The sequence below is a fragment of the Simochromis diagramma genome, unplaced genomic scaffold (assembly GCF_900408965.1).
Source record: "Simochromis diagramma unplaced genomic scaffold, fSimDia1.1 OVJJ01000816.1, whole genome shotgun sequence".
Lineage (NCBI taxonomy): Eukaryota > Metazoa > Chordata > Actinopteri > Cichliformes > Cichlidae > Simochromis > Simochromis diagramma.
The window spans coordinates 12,514,695-12,535,319 of NW_024386908.1; the positions used below are offsets into that span (position 1 = coordinate 12,514,695).

Here is a 20,625-nt window from a genome sequence, read left to right on the forward strand (position 1 = left end):
TTTCTGAACATAAAATTAATTTTGAACATTAATTTCTGAAGTCCAGCTCGAATTTGGGTCGAAAAATATAAATTCCTAGTTAAAAGTTTTTTATTTGTCTAAAAAAAATAATAACATAATTTTACATTTTAAAAGAATTTTTGAAAGAATTCTAAAATATTTGTGGTCTTTGTGGCCTTTTTAAAGGACTCTATGTAGCTATCTCATCCATTTAAATATGTTTGCATTTTAGCATTTTTAGCATTTTACTGCAATTTACTTATAAAGAAATGTTTTGCCCACTGGTTAAATCTTACTAATTGTGTTAATAAAATAAAAAGATATGCTTCAGTTCTTTTAGTTAAATTCTTAATTAATTTGTTTGTATGTTGATTAGCTTCCATACAGTCTACAGACACACTTTGGTGAATAAACTTGCTACTGTTGGCTAATAACTTAGCTAACTAAGCTAATCTTTCCGACCAAATATGATAATTTTTAGGTGCAAAAAGCAAGACCACAAGGTTCATGATGCTAAACGGACAGTAATGATGTCCATCTTTTATTACATGTTATACAATATTGAAAATATTGTAGTGTTTTAGTATGAAGATGAAAAGTGGGGACAGCTAAATTTGTCTAGGAGAGGGGCCCGCGGACTTTGAAAACCCCTGTTATAGCTTCTTTGAGGATCTGAAGAAATGTGCTTTCCACTCATACAGTAACTGTGTACAAATTAAATTTACAAACGATGTGAAAGAAGAAGAGAAAAAAAGTAGATCCAGAAAAGGGGCTTAAAAATACTAAAAAGAACAAAATCCACTCAGGATTAGGATGTGACTCTCACCTATGTTTTAGAAGACCACTAAAGTCAAGCTCTCCTGCATCTTCTTGTCCTTCACTGCTGTTGTTAACAAGGAGAGATTAATAGAGATTTAATCAGAACTGAAAAAGCTAGAAGCACTAAAAACAACGGTAAAAGAGCATCACAAAGCAAAAGCTCTGATCTCAATCGATACATTAGCTCCAAGCTAACTCACGATTGGTGCTTACACAGAGACCTTTTTGTGTCTTTTCCCAGATAAAAGCTTGAAACAAGGTGATTTGTGTAAAACACATCCAGAGCTGTCCCGGGCAACATTGCCACAATGTTGAAGTACAACATTGTGATTATGCAATGCAACAGGGATGCTTTGAGTTGCTTTCCAGTCACATTGTTTGGAGGAAGAATCAATGTGCAAGAGTTGGCCTTTAATTACACAGTGAGTGAACTGGTTGATTTGTAATTACCTTGCAGAAAGGTAAATGACATTATTACAACCATCTTGTCACGCTTACATCTCATACAGAGACATTACTTGATGGAGAGGTGTTCAGTGTGCCTAAATGAATGGCACTTTTTCTTATCTTCATTTTTCAGGTGTCTTTATTAGTATGTATAGAATATTAGAGATCCTATAATAGAAAAATGCCTTGTTTTGAAAAGAAAACATAGAAATTCTGTCAAATTCCATAAGGGTCCTGCTGACTCATTCATAAAGGTCTTTTTATTACCTTCTCTTGAAAGCGGATCGAATGTCAATATTCTGTGAGCCCTGTTTCAGCTTCTGTAAAACAGTATCAGCACATAGTATGCAATTTTTATGTTTGTGGTGGATTTTTTTTGTTCTAAAGTATTTTAACAATGTGACAAACCTTTAATTTCCAAGTCAAAGGAACAGCTATCAAACTTGTCCTTGTAGTTGACCTCGCACCTGTAGTTCCCAGCATAGTTATCTTTGGCCTTGATGATGTGCATCTCAAATGTGTGGACCTGATAAAAGTTTGTATAAGAGTAACGTTATCACAAAATTTGCTTACATACCTTCTAAAGAAGGTGAGGGTACATGGATACCTTTGTGAGTCGGTCAAAGGTCTCTTTTAGCTGTAGATGTTTTCCTGTCTTGCTGGCCAGATCCATCCATTTCCCTTTAAACCACTTGATAGTTGGTTTGCGCAGAAGATCTTTGGCCTCCACTTTGGCAACAAAGGTGATGTCACCACCTTTGGACAGAAAAATTTGATATGATTAAAGAGAAAGTGTAACTGGGTACCAGTGAAGACTAACATAAAAAAAAAGCATGAATTCATATATTGTATGCAAATACAGATGCAGAGACTGTTTTAACTTAGATATCAGTGTCGCAGTGAAAAGTACACAGCATATTTTTGCTTCTTTTAGAAAAAAGTCTTCTTTCATCTAACTGTTGAAGTTGATGTGTTGCAGTGGTCTCTATGTGTGAGTACATTTTTTTCATTAATGGATGCATTTTTAAAGGAAAGCTTAAATGAAGGCAAGCTATTGTTAATTGGTGTATACAGTATTTTTAAACATGTACATTGATTAAAAAAATGTGTACTGGGACTACTGGTGTAACACTAAAATGATAAACTAAAATCAATTAACATATTTGTTAACACTCTGTCGGGAGCTCTGGTTGCTGGGCGTGTGCGTTTTCCACGCAAAAGGACAATCACAAGGACATTTTTGGTGCACCATCCTATTTGCAGCCAGTTTCACCCAGCAACCACTCGCCGTACAGTTGGAGCATATACATTTTTCATGTGAGACCGGAAGTTGCAACCAGTTTCAGGCCTGAGGAACTGAGGTATAAGAACATTTCCAGCTTAGTGGTGTCTCTACTTATGCTTATAAGTCAAAGTTAGCATCACCAGCAGTGATCTGAAATAAGGCTGAAATAAAGAAAGATATCTTGGCTCTTCTAAATCCTATGCCTACTGCAATCTGTCAGATGGATACAGTTTTCCTTTTTTGCAGGTTTCCCTTTGAAGTCCCTCCTCAGATCTTCTTTCTTCTTCATTCTATTACTCACCCACAGTGACAGCACCACTCTGGGGTCTCTCAATCAGCAGGGTGGAGAGCGGTGGGTTGTCAACGGGCTTGTCCAGTTCGTCTGGTGCCTGACCCTCTCCCAGAGACCACACTGGTCAGTGAGGAAAAAGATCACCTACGTGAAACACAGCTCTCCTCTGCCACAGGCTACAAATAGTACAGTAAGGAGTCTTAGCACCCACCTTTTACTTCTCATCTGAAATTTTTACTTTTACCAGTCCAGAGGTACAAAGACAGACAGAAAGACTAACAGACACACATGACTTCCAGCACTCACGCCTCACACAGCAGCAGGATCTCAGCTTGCAACATGGAAAGCATGAAAGATATGCAAATAGAACAAGCAGCACCTAACTTTTTATTATTATTATTATTAAAGAAAAACTGGGTTTATAAATTCTTAATTGTCTGGATACTGCAGTCTTCTTTGGATCCTGGAGGTATGAATGAAGATAATGCTGTTGCCATATGATTGTGATTCACCTCTGTTGGGCACTGTGTTAATACTTCACCATGGACAAAATCTTGTTAGCTTTTCTGTGATAATTTTAAACCTTCTAAATGAAAATGAAAAAGATTTATTTCTCTGAAGCCCACTTTATGTCCTTTATGGTTATGTGAAGACACAAAGAGTTGGGGAGACGTCAATAAAACAATCTTTTTCACGTTTCGCGCAATATTCTTGAAACAAATGAAACCGAACAAAGTTTCTCTAGAAGTGTAAGGGCTACCGCTTTATTACCTGAGTCCTTTCTCCCCATGGCTGGCACAGGGACGCTATCATCTAAACAAAGACAGAGAGAAATTTACAGCATATTGTAAGAAATAGTACTGTAAAGTCCACTGAAGCAAGCACACACTCAGAAAACGATGACAAGCAGTTAAAGGTATGCAAGCAGTGAGGAATTCTGAAAGGTCAGAGTTTAAAGGTCAGAGTGCTTCTTTTTGTTTTTTTGTTTCAAACTATATTGTGAACGCTGTTTGAAATTTACGTTAGCAAGGGAGTTTTGAATATTTTGACTTTCTTCTGCTAAAAGGCTAACTTCCAAACACACAAAATACCTAGAGATAAACATGTCTCCAACATGTTTTCCACACTCAGCCACTGAATCATTTAAAATAAGCTTCTTGGTCAAAGATCTAAAATGGTGGGATCTTACTAGGCAGCTCAACTGAGAGTTTCTTGGTTGAACTGGCATCCTCTGTGGAAAAAAACAGAGTTATAATCGAAATTAATCACTATAAATATAACTACTGCCGGTGGTTTGATGATTATTGTGGCTACAACAGTGTGGGTTGGACATTCAAAGGTTTAGGGAAGCTGTTTTTCTTTTTTATTTAGAAGTTAACCAAAATGTACCAAACTAACTGACCAACACTAATACTGACACAGAAAACAAAAGCTTCAAAAAGAATACATAGATGTAATGTTTCAAATTACATAACATGATGTAATTTGCATTAGTGTCCTTCTTCCAGCAAAAACAAACTCCAAACATACACTATATTGCCAAAAGCATTTCCTCACCTATCCAAGTCATTGAATTCAGGTGTTCCAATCACTTTTACGGCCACGGGTCTATAAAATCAAGCACCTAGGCATGCAGACTACTTCTGCAAACATGTAAGCTCTCAGGAGCTCAGTGAATTCCAGCATGGTACCATGATAGGATGCTACCTGTGCAACAAGTCCAGTTGGGAAATTTCCTCACTACTAAATATATCACAGTCAACTGTTAGTGGTAGGTCGCCAACTTTCTGCAGAGCCAGTTGCTACAGATCTCCTAACTTAATGTGGCCTTCAGATTAGGTCATGATGAGTGCCTAGAGAGCTTAATGAGAGGGGTTTCCATGGCGAGCAGCTGCATGAAAGCCGTTCATCACAATGTAAAGCGTCAGATGCAGTGGTGTAAGCGCACAAATGCATTTCAGAAATTTCCATAAATGCACTCCTAAACCAAATGTATATATAATATATATTAAACCCTATGGATTAAAAATTGGATCTCACTCAAGTTCATATGCTTGTGAAGGAAAAAGAGCAGATACTTTTCGCAATAAAGTGAAGCAGGAGCACTGGAAGAGGCGTCGAGGAAAAAAAAGGGAAAAGCAGCAATTTTAAAATTTTGCTCATTAGGCGTAGAACTTTTTGATTGCACCTTTTATAACTAATATGTTGTTAACAGAGATGACACACTGCCTGGGGAAATGTATCTCATTCATTTGACATAGAAATACGAAATATGCTTTTTTAGTATTGCAGAAATCGCAGGTTGAGTGTTTGCACAGCTCCTTTTAACCCAAATCGTATGTTCACATAAATAAAACTGATATCAGGATCATAACTAACTGAAAACATAATAAAGAAAAATGAAGAAAAAAAAATAAAAACAAAAAAAACCCCCAGTAGCCTATACACATCTGTATATGTGATATAATTATGACAGCTGAATTAACACTTGAAGACATAAGTGGCATGCACATTTGTATTGCATGTACAGTGATTTATACAGTGATTTATTTGGTGTATATTTTGCATGATACATGCATATAAAATATCATTACCACATCCATCTTTAGTTATCTTAGAGAAATAAAGGTTGAAGTGCAGGTAGAAATTATGCAGTGCAAGTTTGCAAGTAGAAATCACACATTTTCTACATGTATGTCAACAAGCATAGACATACATCTGAAGTTTACAGATGTGACACATCAGTATTAAATATTTACATCATTTAGATTGTAAAGGGTACTTTTGTCAATGCCTAAACCAGACTTAAAAACGTGTGTACTTATAAAGCCGTAAAGCACATTAGACACCAGAGAATTACAGTTTTGGTCAAACAACCATTATAGGCAAGAACATCCTAGTAATTTAGGATATTTAATGATTTTTTTGAAAAACTTTTCCAGGGGTGGGATGATTATACAGAATACATCTATGTTGAATTAAAAAGAGAAGAACAGGGCACAAGTTTGAATTTATTTGTGAATTTTTCTAGTACACATGGGGTCAATTGCAGAGCCACAACTCAAATTGGGATCATAAACAATTGCAGATTGCCAGTTGTACTCGTATATTGCAAAAAGTCTGTGGAATAATGAAGAAAGACTACTTCCAAATTCTTCACCTTCACTTCACTTGATCACAATTGGCTATTGAAATGGGGCAATAATCCCAAACACACATAAAAACTGATTTTGAAATGGATAAAGTTAGCTAGCTATAAGCTTCTGGAATGGCCTTCCCAAAGCCTCGACCTCAACCCTATTAAAGGTTTGTGAACTATGCTTAAAAACAATCAACTAGCAATTCTGCCAAGAAAAGTAGTCAAATATCCAAATTGAATTAAGCCAGAAGGGGACATATGTATATATTTTAGCTTGTTTTTTTTGTTTTTTGTTTTACCCTGTGTGGATACGATGAAATCAAAATTAAATTCAACCTTTTGTAACTAATTATTGTTTTTTTTAAAGTCATTAAAACATTAAAATCCCAAAATGACCAAGATATCCATGCCCATGATGAGTGTATGTAAACTCCTGACCACGACTGTAGGAAGATTTTATTATTTCACTTTGTAGTTCTTAAATTCCTTCCTGTACAGGAGCAATAATTAAACTACCTAACACTGCTATTCCTTCAACTATCTTGCTAAAGTGCTTGAAATATTTTGGGAGCACTTACTATGATTAATTCGATTGCTTTATGGCAACCATAAGGAACTTGAAAAGGTCTGTTATTGGTACCAACCTGGTTGAGGTGTTGGGGATGGGGTAGTGGCTGCAGGTTTAGCATCATCTGGAATAAAGGTTGTCATTGACAAATAGACCCACTTATCAAAAGACTCAAGGTCAATCACTGGCAGGTCAACTTTGACATAAGAGCACGAGGCCAAGAAGGCCAATGACCACATGCGAGACAACTGTGTCATGCAATTCTTGGACATGAATGAAAAAGTTGTTTGATGGATTGGTTTGTGCACAACAAAACCCCCTAACTGCTGTACTGTAGAGTGAAACAGTGTGAGGTCATAGCTGTGTGTGTATTGCCGTATGATTCTTAGTCTGGCGTAACAAAAGCACAAGCAGACTAGCATCAAAGTGTGTGTACACACACACACACACAAACAGGTATATCAGATAAAATTCAGCCTCAAAGCAGCACATAGTGGTCAAAAAAGCTCATGGCTAAGCCAAGTAGCTCCATCTTTCCTCTACATAAAAAAAAATAATCCAAGGAAAGTGTCCTGTTTGTCAGTACTTTGATGTTCGCATGTTTTTGCCTTGTTGTTTCTGGATTATAAAGAACTAAGTTTGATGATTCACCTTGCAAATAAACTGCATCACTTTCATTTTGCCATTTCTCAACCTAATCAGTACTTTATCTTTTTATATAACTCTTTGGATCTGAAAACTCGTAAATTTTGTTGTTGTTTTTTCTTTGAAGTTTGCATGCAATCAAAGTTAGGGTTGCACTGTTTAGGAAACAAGTGAGAAGTCAGTGCATGATGCCAATCAGTGAAGTTCAATGTTGACTTAGCAAAGTAATCTATTATCTTTTTGTTGATAGTAAAAATATTTTTGAAGTTATGTAAAAAGAAAAAGAAACTTGTCTTAAAGGTTGCTTTTGCCATGCTGCAGTGCAGTTGTAATGTGCAACTGAAAAGACTATTTCAATGCTCAGTGCGTTTGCTTTGATCAGCAAGAGGGGTAAAACATGCACTTTCACTGAGAGACATGGGATTGTTTCATATTAAAGAAGCATACTTACCAGGTGGTGGGGGAGAGCAAGTGCCCTCTTCCTTTAAAGTAGAGTTAGCAGACTCTGCTTGCTCTTTTACCCCAACCCCACCAGGCTGTGGTTGGATTGAGCCATTCACGGCAGGACACGGCTCCTGAGCCACCACAGCCTGTACTGGCACAGGCTCTGTGGATTCTGGTTTCTTCCCATCAGTCTCTACTGGTTCTTTCCCCTCTGCTACTGCCTCTGTACAGCAGACAAAGCGCCAGGCTGGAGCAGCAAGCATTGAGCACAAACACACGAAGCCTCACAAGACAATGCTTGCTCAAATGAGATGAGTATAAATAGCTAATGACCAGATAGACTGAAATTGATGATATCTGAGGCAGGAAGATGAGTCTAAAGCTTAAGTAATATGTATGATATGTATCTTATACACCTACTGGGATTGTGTATTAGCTGGTCCTTAATAAAGAAAACTACACTATAACAATACTGTATCTAAGTCTGCGACAATATGTTAATATTCTTAATATAAGACCGCAGCAAACACTTTCACTTTTAAATATGGGTTAGCATAGCAAGATGTTTATTTTATAAACTGTGGCTCAATCTAGAAGAAAAAGATGACAAAGCAGGGTATGCTTTAGGGTTAGAAGGCCCTTCTCAATCATCCCTCACTTACTTGTTCAGTGTTTAGTTTTTCCTAGTGAGTAGATTTTGTTTTATGCCATTTTTTCCTCAATTAATACAGTATGCTCTATGGCCTGGTATTGTTAGCTCTGTTAGCTTAGTTTTATTGTGTAGTCTGGGTAAAATCCCAAACTGCATTAGGCGGTGCTTCATTTTTATAGTATTTGAAGATGAGAAGACAACCAAATGACAGCAAAGATCAACAAAGCAGTTGCATTTTTCTTGAGGATCACTGAAATACTTGCATCTAATATCCATCCATCTACTAGTGTTTGGGTCATATTATTACAAAGGACAAGTGTCAGCCTCATAGTCCCAGGATCAACAGAATCAATAGGATTGTCCTTTTAGCAGAATGAATGTGGCAAGTAATTCAATGCATCACTGAAATATTTCATCTGGAGCTAAAGAAGTGACCTGACAGACTGAAAGAAAACCAGCAGGAATAGAGCAGTGCTTTAAAGTCCACAAATTCATCTCCATTAAAGGAATCTAGTGGTATTCTGGCGTTTTATCAGAAATGTCAGTGAAGAAGCTATCTGGTCATTGCATATCTATACTGTAAAGTGATCAAGGAGGCAGGGATTTACTAACTCAGTAAATCGGGACAGTTGGCCGTTGACTGGAGCCAACAGAGTCAGTAAAGCCCGGGATCTGTAATCCCTCATCGACCTCCTGTTTGATAACATATACAGCTGAGTACAAAAACAGCCACAGCATGACTTAGTAACAGCTCCATGAATCAAGGCACGTGCATCTAGAGCAGTGCAGGCATGTGGATGTGTGCACAGTGAGTGGGGTGGTTTGCTGCAGCTAAACTAATTTCTTGTGTGAACATTGTGTGCTGAGTGATCATACCTCCACAAGAACAGTGCAGTTTCAGGCCTCGCACGGTGAATTAAAAAAAATGAAATTGTGATGGCACACACCAAACGAACACGTGATGTGAGTGTGACCAGCAAAAAGTGCGAAACATTCTGGGGCAAGTGAAGAGGGAGGCATCAGGGTTATACCCACCTGGGGGTGGAGATACCTCCAGGGAAATCTCAGGTGGGGGTGGGGCACCGCTACTTTCTGGGGCAACACTTTCTGAGCATGTGACAAATATAGTTGTGGATGGAACAGCTGCTTTTGATAAGCAATAAAGCTTCAGCATCTGCAGTGCCTCTCTCACTTTCACACACACACCCAAACAAACAGACACACACTCACACGGACAGAGACACACAGCTATATCCACCCACCTGCCTGCAAGTATGCATACTTTATCACAAAACATCATCATTTTCCAGAACATCCTCCTAGACTCATCAGTAAGCTCTCTGACTGAAAATGTGCTGTTAATATGTCAACACTTGAGGCTGTGCAAAGGTCGTTCATGTTGAAATGCACATTAATACGCATTAATAAACACACCGGTTGGAAGTGTCGTGCTTCGTCAGGCAATGTCGTGCATTCATTATATTCCTCAGTAACTGTTAGATCCTCTCATTTTAGAGAATGCGTGCTCGAAGGGATTACACAGTAAACTGATAGGAATGCACGTTACTGTTACAGCTGTAAAACTGCCGGTACTCTAGCTTTGCCCTGTGTAGCTTCCACATCTGAACACTAGGATGAGTGTTGGGCTCTGAGACACTATTTTATATTGTGCTACAGTAATGGGATTATATTGACTTAATGATTTTCCTCATTAACAAGCACTATATAAAAGTATTAATTTATTAATGTCTGTTTTTCTTTTTTGCTGTCTTGCGTCTTAGTCAGAGTTCTCATACCAGAGCGTGAAATACTGCCACATTATCAGAAGCCACTGGTGTCTGGGCTTTGAATTTGGACAGCAGCTGAATGAAGGTTTACTCTGAAAGGGAACCTTCTTCATTTCCAGTTACCATCACACATACAGCTCAGAGTGTTTGTAGACAAGGCCGTCCTTTCCATTCAAATTACGACCACAATAATATGTTAGCAACCATGGAAAGTGTTACCATGGCAGCAAGCAATAGCAAAATCATACAAATGGAAAACTATGACATGTATGACTCAAATTTAAGTGTTTCACTTCAAATTCAAGTCAACTTCTGTAAATACCAAATACCATTTTTGATGTCCTTTCAGAAGGCACTAGATAAGACAGATGAAAAGTGGTGTTTAGGGACACTAAATAATGCTGGGAAATTTGTGTTGTGAGACAGGATTGTATGACTCAGTCTTTTTATGGATTTTTTAAATTAGACCCCATCTGTTTTATAGCTACATGATGACAGTGATCATAAGCCTTACTTTTTTTTTGGAGTAAGGTCTGAGTATTCTGGGGAGGCCTAGAGGGGTCAGGCCATGTGGATTCTGTTGTAGCGGGATGACCTGGATCTTCTGGTTTTTTATTGATTCTTTTGTGTTGCCTCTATAGAGGACTTCAAGGACAGCCTGACAGAAGGTTGGTAGTGAAGAAGCTCAATGTGTATTCTTATTAGTAGTATAAGTGGCTGCAAATAAAAGAGTACAGGATGACCAATGTCACACATGTGACCCGTTTTGCCAATAATCATTATTGAAACAACACCTTGTGCATTTTACTTCTGTGAAAGCGGGCAGTATTTGACATCCTGGAAATCAGAACACGCCAAATGACTAAAAGAGCAGACTCCTTGTATTTTCATCTTATTTACATAACTCTCCCTATTTCATATGAAGTGCTGCTATACGTTTTCAATAATGCTGACCTTAGCCTGGTTGTGATGTAGTCTTTTTATTTCTACATGTGTTAAATACAGAAAATTTCCGGGAATAATATTTTACTTGGACCCTAAAAAGCTGAGCTCTCCCGCCACCCGACTGAGCTGGAGCATTAAGATGCTGAAGCTCCAAGGTCGCCGGCAAAAAGCCAATAACACGCCAGCAGCTTGCTCACATGGGATGGCAGAGGCGTCAGCTGAATCAACAGTGAGGGATCAGCTGGCTGACGAGAGGAATGTCAGAGATGCTGACAGCTTGGTCATTGCTACAGATCTCTGTGAAGCATGGCAGCATATCCATACTGCCGACTATTGGCTCCACATTTACACTCCTATGCGGCAGTGTTTGCACATTCACGCCAGGTTCATTATATTACATGTGTAGACCTGTTCTGCTTTGTGTCTGTACAACAAGTGAAAACAAGGGTTGCTGTTTGATGTCAGCAGCGGTATTTTCTACTGAAATTGCATACTTGTGCAAATTTTGAGCGACTTTTTATAAAAAATTGTGTATTGTGCAACTCTTCGCTGCTGGACTGTGAGGTGATAGGATGATAAGATGTGCACTCACCCTCTGGCTGACCATTTGGCTCATCTGCAGGAAGAAAAAGAAAATACAACTATGAAACATGACAGCAGAATTACTTGCATTATGACTTGTTTTTTTTTAGTTTGAGCACACTGATTTTACATATTACATACTTACATATTTCAGATCATTCAAGAAAATTTTTATATTATGCAAAAAGATATCATGATATCATGATTAAATACAAAATGTATGTTTTTAAATGATGGTTTCATATATTAAGTGAAAAAAAACCTTTCATAACCACACAGGTTCCCCTCTCATTAAATCATGAATTAACTTTGAGCAACCGCATTTTTTGGAAAGCTTAGTTCAATTTTTTAGCTACACCCAAACCTGATAGCTATTAAGTCAAGAAATTACTTAAATAAAAACCTGTCTGACAAAGAGAGGAAGTTTTTTTTTTTTTTTTTTTAAAGCAGCACATCATGCTGGGATCTAAAGAACCTCAAGAGCATATGCAACAGAAGTCATTGACATCTATGAGTCTGGAAAGGGATACAAAGCCATTTCTAAGGCTTTAGGACTATAGTGAACTATAGTGACAGCTGTTACCCACAAACTGAAAACAGCAGGGAACCCTCCCAGAAGTGGCCAGCTGACCAAAATTACTCTAAGAGTGCATCAATGGCTCATTCAGGAAGTCACAAAAGACCCCAGAACAACATCAAAAGAACTGCCGACCTCACTTGTCTCAGCTAAGGTCAGAGTTCACAATCCAGCACTAAGACAAAGACTGGGCAAAAATTGCATAGCAGAGTTTCAAGGAGATAACCACTGGTGAACAAAAAAATCATAAAGACTCATCTCATATTTGCCAAAAAACATCTCAATGATCCCAAAGACTTTGGGAAAAGTGCGGTTATACCTTTAATAAAACTAATGTCATACCATTGTCAAACACACCTGCCACTTCTCAGTGACTCAAACAAATAGAAGGTTTTGAAGTGGACTAGTCAAAGTCCTGCATTAAATCATATTGTGATCCTTTGACATTACTTTAAATAGGCTGTTCATGGTGGAAAACCCTCAGGTGTGGCTGAATTAAAACAAATCTGGAAGACGAGTGGGCCAAAATTCTTCCAGTGATGTGAAAGACACTTCAAGTGATCACGAATACAAATGCCCGTTTGGTTTGAATATCCTTTAAAAGAAGAATTTAAAAATTAAATTTTGTAATTGCAATAATAATACATAATATTGTAATTTGTTTGATTATCTGAAACGTAAGTGTGAGAAAAAAACAGTGTCCAAAAATCTTAGAAATCACAAAAGAGACAAATACTTTTTCACAGCACTGTAGCCAAATTGCACCTCCACAAAACTGTTTCCACAAATAGAGGCTATAAAAAATTCAATTGTGAAGAAAAAAAGATATAATGTAGACATTTGAACAAACACTTGGTAATCCTCTCTCTTCCAATGACACACACCAGTTGTCTCAACTGCCTTCTGCTCACATCGATCATCACTATTTATGAAAACATAAACAGAGCAGTAGCATGGCGACTTCTTACTTTGTAGGCTAACCCCTGCTGCCCTCTTCTGCAGGTACTTTCAGGGTCACAGGCTATCATTTATATCATTTATCATTTTTGACAGGTGGTCTTATCACCGGGGACTGAGGGCTGCTGTCTGCAAATAGCAGCAAGGGCAACTCCAAAGCTTAAACACAAAACCAGTGCAAAGTAAGTAAGTGTAGAAGTAACAAAAACTTCCTCTAGGATCCACGAGAGGCAGGATCCATATGGGAGGCAGTCCCAATACACTCCTATGTCAAAATGTTCAACTTTACAGCATTAAAATGCATTTTAAAGACTGGTACTAAAATATTTTTGGCTTTTGTGGATAAAGTCCTCCTTTAAAACAGCTCTGAGAGGGGTGAATTTAATTTTATAACTCAACCACATTGAAAATTGAGTAATGGGTGTGCTCATAGTCTGCAAGGCCTCATCCACTACTTCCAGCATTTAAATGGACTTAATCAGTGCTTGTGTGATGTTGGAGCCTCTTGGAGCATTTACCTGGATTATCTGATTGAGATTGTGGTAGGCTGTGAACAACAGACCATCTATGAAGGTTGAGCTTCAGTTTTGGTGAGTATTTTCATTAGTCTGTTTCTGAGCACTAATTAGCTAATATCACTCCAAGCGTTGCACCCACATAGTTTATAGGTACCAAATAAATTAGCACTCCACACTTTCATCCAAGAACATGGCTACTGCCAAAATGCTAACCTCAAAAATGTAAAATGCTAAGTCCAAAACATATGAGTGATGCCATCCTGGTTAAAGCTATCTTTTATACAGTCTAATGCTAGCCAGTAGCATCTGAATGAAGGCAATGCATGCTAAAAACAGACAGAAGTTAGCAAAACAAAGCACATTTAAGTGCAGCATATTGTCATATCTGTAGCTCGAAATGTCATGTCATCAGTTATGCTGTAGAGTTAAAAATATCGTCGGCGCTTGGATGAAGTTGACAGTTAGGGTACATAATGCCCAACATTTCATAGTCTTGTATAGGACCTGGTCCACTACTGTTATGTATCCATAAATTTGTGTATGCTTTTTAACATTATAGGTTTACAAAATTTACATTTTTGCAGCAAAGTACATTGAAATTTACTCCTGCAGAAATCTTTGTCAGATACTTAATGCCCCAAATAATTAATAATAATTATTAAAGTTTATTAGAGGGGTTTTTGGCACTAAAACACCTTGGATTCAAGAAAAATGTGAGATGTGGAGAGTGTTTAAACCTCTTATTACAGCCATAAAAATGTATATTTTAAAAAAGTGAATTTAGTACTTCATATTCATGACATTAAATGTCAGTGGGTGAACATATGGGAATCCCAAGGGTGGAATATTGTTGAAATGTCTGTATCCCTGTAGAAAAAATTTTCCTTCCTCCGTGTATTGTCCCATCTTGTCACTGCCACCTGTTTGAAGCCCATCAGTGAAAACTGTAACCCTAATTCCTTGTGCAGTATGTCTACTGACATATATACATTTTCTTCCGTTGCCACTTAGCTTCTGATATCTCTCCATTTGTAATGATTCCCTCTTAGCATTCCTTGTCAAAATTAGCCACAGTTCTGTCTCACTCCAAAACAATGTGTTGCTGGCCCGTGTGCCAGAATCCTGCAGGGTCACATCATGTACCCAAGAGCGAGCCTTGCTCTGTCTCATCACCGTAGAGATAATGAGAGTGGAGAAAGGTTTTGTTTTACCTCTGAGGACTCTCAGCGCAGCTGACGGAGCTGCAGGTATTTTCAGCTGTCGCCGCTGCTGGCGTGCAGACAGAAGGGCTCATATGTGTATGTAAGCTAAATGGCCAGAGGCTTCATTTTTCCTAATATAGACCCCTATTGCTCTGATAAGACATTCAAGCTAAAGCTAATACAACCAGACCCTTTCTGGTGATTTAGTTTTTCCATTTACTGCTTTGATAACAACTACACTGAAGGACCCTTTAGGAATCAGCACTTGAGTGGCAGTTAGTTGCTGACAGGTTTCCCCTGTGTATTTCATCATGGGCTTGATTTGCTAGGTGGTATTCAGTAACACAAATTGTTTGAGGATAAAGCCCAGGGGAGTGTTGGACCTTAGTGACAATAAATATTACGAGGTAAAGACATGGCCTTTACTACCTCTGAAATTTTGTCACAGTTCATGAGGATCGCTGGGCACAGATTTGGAGATTTAATAGGGAGCTGCCTGACCTCTGAGTGATCCATCCTGAGCACAGGGTGGCAGGGAGGTGTCTGTTTTGGCGTGGAGGAGGGGCAGTGAAAGGAGATGGCAGTGAACAAGGGATGGGGATTAAAAGTGTGCTCATTCTGAACTATTCCAGGGACAAGAATCCTGCTCCCCCAGAGATCCAGGGACAACTCAACCACTCCGTCATCTCTGGTTGGGACATTTTAAAGGCTTGAGAGCCGGGTGTCTAAAACAACAGCCCCTACCCTCCTCCTCTTCAGCTGTTCAGACTCATTTAAAGAACAATACTTTTCCGCCCTTATTTATCTGCTGCTTGGGGCTGTGCAGCTATTTATGGGTAGTGTTTGTAGCAGACAGGAATCTGCTGCCTTTAATTCACCACAGCCTTGATTCCCGAGGGATCATGGATGGTCATGGCACCAGATGAACTCTGTAAGAACAGGTATTGTTTGTCACATCACTTCGCACATCACTCTCTCTTAACTGCAAACGACGCAAATAGAAAGGGAGCTAAATTGGTACTGTAAGGTACTGTTAGGGTTTTGTAGCTTGCAGATTGTCAAGTTAATGCTTTAATCCAGTATTTATAATGCTTTACGATCTAAAAGGCAAAGCTTGCTTGATGTACGGCAACCCTCAGTCCTTTCAAACACCTAAAACATATTTTAATGGAAGGTAAATCAGATTCAGAGATGTATTTGTGTACAAAGAGATGTGCAAACAATGCACAGCAGTCCAAGAGCTGGTATGGACACACCAATCCTCTTCTAGAGAATCATAGATTTTGAAAGTTCTATTATCTGTAATTCGGAAGCCATCCAAAAGCTGAACAAAGCGTTTGATTTCCTATACATGGGCATGTCTGGGTCAACAACAGATGCTGCCCGGAGAGCTGAGCTAATCGGTAGAGTGGGAGTAATACCATAAGGTAATGACAGACACAAGTGGATTAAAAGGGAATGTTGATGGACATGATGGTAGAGATGAGTGACACTCCAGTGTGAAAGAAAGATCCAACATGAGGGCGCGACGGGGGATGGTGAAGCTGCAGTTGAACAAAAACTCAATTAGAAGATATCTACAATCAAGATGTTATTATTACCCTTACACGGTTCAACCCTCATACTTTCCATCCAGCTTGCATCATCCCTCAGGGGTAGTTTTTTCCTGAGCACTCATCAACATTCCTCTCCTGTGCTTTACCATCTTGTCTTTCTCCAGTCAAATCAATCTAAACCGATCCAGTATGCCAAGCTTTGCAATAATACTATCTGTTTGTACGCCTCAAATCTTCTCTTGTACCAAGGATGGTAGAAACACGCACGCATCAGTAATACAATACCACTTTCAAAGTCACTTTGAGGATTCCTATGAACAAGCTGGCAGGCAAGCCATAGAGTGATGGAGCTCCTCACAGCCAGTAACAACAAACTGTGCTGCCCTCAATCAAACAACGAAAAAAAAAAAAAAAGCAGAACCACATTGTAAACCTTAAACTGTTGCAAATTCTCAGCATTTGTACCTTTTAAAACAATTAAAACATAAACTGTAACAGGTGGTTGGACCCCAGCTGCATGCTGGCAACATACTGTTAAAACTCCTACCTTTCTTTGTGGGCTCTGGCATCTTGAGCTGCGTCCCAAAGAAGCTACCAAGGAGTCAAAAGATGCAGGTAGGATTCTTGTATGAGGCGTGGGAGCCTCCTCAGTCCAGGAGGGACAGATAGGTACTGATGGTGAGTAGGACAATAGCGAATAAAAACCCTCAGAGACCCCTTGCAGCAGAGTGATGGGAGATGAAGAGGGCACAGGGATACGGTTTGGAAAAGTCAGTGGGGAGAAGAGGGGGACCGATAACAGATCAAGGAGGGACAGGCTTTTAGGCCTTATATAGAGATGTGGCATGCTCCTCCTCTCTGTAGTTGACAATGCAGCTCCATCCTACACCTACTGTAACATTATTGTCCCATACCCAGTGCGAGGCCATGAATTACAAGTGCATCAGGATGTTAAATTCACAACACTTTTAACTTGACTCATTCTCAAAGTTTGCATCAGTGTTTACAGCATATTTTGGGTGATGTTTTAGAGTCGTAATATTATAATGAATCATTGTTTGAGCATTTAAACACACAGATGGATTGTTTAAGTTTTGTTTTTTTTAGTAAGCTGTGCTTACAAAGGCTTAAACTTTGTATATAGTGGAGACTATTTTCAGTGTCAGATATTGTTTACTAACTTGTATTTAAAGCTGCAGCATGATGTATGTGGGATCGACCTAAAAATAGACCACACACATACATTGTGATCAAATAAATATGTCGCTGTGGTGCTGTACAGTACATTCAGCTACACGTGGAATTATGGAAATTCCAGATTTTGGACAAATTTTCCAAAATACCAACATTATATTGACTAATTAGTCTTTGAAAATTATTTGCTGTAGCCTTTATCTTACTTTGTAATATCATTACTACTAAGATTGCTTCCGCGGTAGATCACTGGCAAAACAGGAGGTGGGATATAAAAGGAAAAGGTGTCGTCATTGTTAACAGGCCCGAGGCTGATGTAATACTCTCCGACAATCCTGGGTTATGCTCACATGATATACGACATATTCAGAGAATGTATGGATTCGTTATTCAAAAAAAAGAACAAACTTAGAGTTGACAAGCAGGGGCTCAATGCCAGGTGCCAGATATCAGCTTAATCCGAGGGGAATGCTGTCCAAGAACAGCAGGCTTTCCGACCTGGCAAATAAATAGTGGGGAGATGCCTGGGCACTGGTTATACGGCCTATACTTAGAAAGCTGTCATAAACCTTGACATTTGACATGTGTATCTGACATGAAAAGAGGGTTTCATTGAGATTTATGTAACTGAAAGGGTTGCTTTGGCCCTAATTAATCTTTTTAGCACATCAAACTCAAGTGATAAATCAAACGTAGTCTTTAATAAGGTCGTGAAGACTAAACAACAAGGCTGAAAGCTGATGGATTTACGAGCGCCAACACACTGAAGCGTCTTCACTTGTACAGTGTCACTCTCCTGCTACTGACAAATATCACGAGCATGTTGGGGATCTCTCTCATATGGAAGTGGATGGCCCAACTGCACAGTCAAGGCAAGGCTGAGCTCTATTTTGGGGCTGTGGAGCAGGAATGCAGCTTAAAGCATTATGAAGAAACAGAGACAGTCACAGCTTATAGCAAAGCTCTTTTTAAATGAGCAGCAACAAAATTAGACCCATTCTGCAAACCAAAGGAAATTATCGTCCTGTGATTAGGAAGCATTCAATTTGTCATACACTCCTGCCTTAACCGCCTGTTTTCATAGTTCAGTTTGTGGCCTTTCTTGGTAACAGACAACCATAGCTCAGTTAGCCCATTTATAACTGCAAGTGGGCTCCAGTAGTAAATACTGGGCTTAGGGAAGAATCATGTGGGCTACAAAGAGAACAAAACCATTTGGAGTTGCCTGTGAGGGACGAGACTTCACATCACAGAGGAGGCTAAGCCGTGAGGTCACGTCACACAAATGAAGTTTAATGGAAGCTGGAGGCGTTGAAAAGGACTACACTGACACCCTCTGGCTTCTAGGAGCCATCAAATCCATCACATGAGGAAAAACACAAGTGCAAATTCACATTTCTGTCCACTGAGAGAGACAAAAGCAACTCTGTTTCCAAGAGAATGTGTGACTGAAAACTACAGTTTTTCCTGTAAAATACTCACAACCAAAAGTGTATTTTGGAGAGATGTATTTTTAGGACACATGCAGACATGCTTGCAGAAGAAATTATATTTAGTAAGGAATAATTACAAACTATCGGCCCGTGTAAAGACCTTACCCATGTGGATTTGAAATTTCAGGACTTCAGTGGTCAACGAACGGAACTTAATTCACATTTCTCTCCCTCTGTTGGTTATTTTGTATTCTAGATCGTATACAGATATTGAGGACTGGGGATTCACATGAAACCTAAGCAGAGTTAATTAACTGCACCTGTATGCATATGCTCCGGGCTTGAAACTGTGATGCTCAATTGCATTGTTAGATTACAGACAGTTAGGATAACAGTGCGTTTTCCATGCTAAATCAATGCTGTAGCTGGGCATCAAGTATAATGTCGAGTTATGAAATATATAGCTGTCTTGCAAAGCGGGCCATTAACATGCTGAATAAATAACATAAAAAATAAACATCAAATAGCCCACCTCTGTGTGGCTTTTTCACCACATCGCATAGTTTAAAATCTCAAGTGTGAAAACTTATAAAAGGTTTTCACCGCATTTTTATTAAGTACCGTACTCTGCAAAAGTTTCAAGACACCCCTCCTTTCTTTGTATTTTGCTTCCAAGCAGCCAGACTTTCTTGTGTTTTTTAAGTGGTCTTAAGTATCATTTCTCCAGGCTTTCTGAACGTTTTTCACTCATTTTTAGTCCAGTCCTCGTACCTGAGGAACAAAAATTACTCTGCAAGTGGCTACTTAAGCTACTTAAGGCTACTAAAAAAGGCCATAAAAGGCACCTAACTCAAGGGATGAACCAGTATTGGGTGTACACATAACAGAAAATTAACAATGGGTCAATTTTAAGTTCTGTCTTTATGAACTTTGTGACTCACAGTGCATTGCAAAAACACATAATTTGTGTCCATTTCTTTAGTTCAACCTACAAAAAATGCTTAAGATAACACAGTTTGACAGGCATAAAAGGTGATTCCCAAAGAGCTTTCAGCCAAAAACTTGGCATGTCTCAGCATGCTATGTAAGTTATTTTCTTTAAGAAATAGGAAAAAAATCCAGAAAAACCCTGACACAGGACCTGAAAGAGATATCTAGTCTTTCAGCTGATTCATTTAATATTTCCTGAAGCCGCATCAGAAACATTCAAATATTATGTGGACCTGTTCTTTATAAAATGTAAGCTTCAAATGTGTAATTAGGTGAATGGTGAGTGATTTCAGCTCTGTATGTGGCACACGGATCGTAAAACTTCCATGTTTATGTAAAAGTTTTCAAAAAAAATTTAAAAATGGAGGTGGTCCAGCAGAAAGTACAAAGCCAAAACTTCATATGTATGTATACATTTTGTCTCAGCCCTGATAAAGTCTCTGGAAATTTGAATTAAAAACATTAATAAGCACATCTTTGTTTGAACACTCGCACCCTTCTTACCTCCATAAACCAGAATAATTGGGACATGATTGGGACATTTACTAATAAAAAAGTTTAAAAGTCAAACTCCATAAAGATAGAAACAGTAA

At 38.6% G+C, this 20,625-nt stretch overlaps 1 protein-coding gene across 1 annotated transcript in view; it reads right to left on the reverse strand.

Annotated features, from left to right (window-relative positions):
- Positions 1–17,230, reverse strand: part of mybpc1 (myosin binding protein C1) — a 36,789-nt gene extending 19,559 nt beyond the window's left edge. Inside the window, 13 exon segments of the mRNA XM_040035466.1 lie at positions 827–883; positions 1,534–1,571; positions 1,573–1,586; positions 1,675–1,792; positions 1,874–2,022; positions 2,853–2,963; positions 3,615–3,656; positions 4,033–4,074; positions 6,627–6,674; positions 7,647–7,862; positions 9,327–9,398; positions 11,616–11,639; positions 16,963–17,230. Coding sequence (XP_039891400.1) covers positions 827–883; positions 1,534–1,571; positions 1,573–1,586; positions 1,675–1,792; positions 1,874–2,022; positions 2,853–2,963; positions 3,615–3,656; positions 4,033–4,074; positions 6,627–6,674; positions 7,647–7,862; positions 9,327–9,398; positions 11,616–11,639; positions 16,963–16,984 — 953 coding nt within the window. The 5' untranslated portion in view covers positions 16,985–17,230.
- Positions 17,231–20,625: the final 3,395 nt, after the last annotated feature.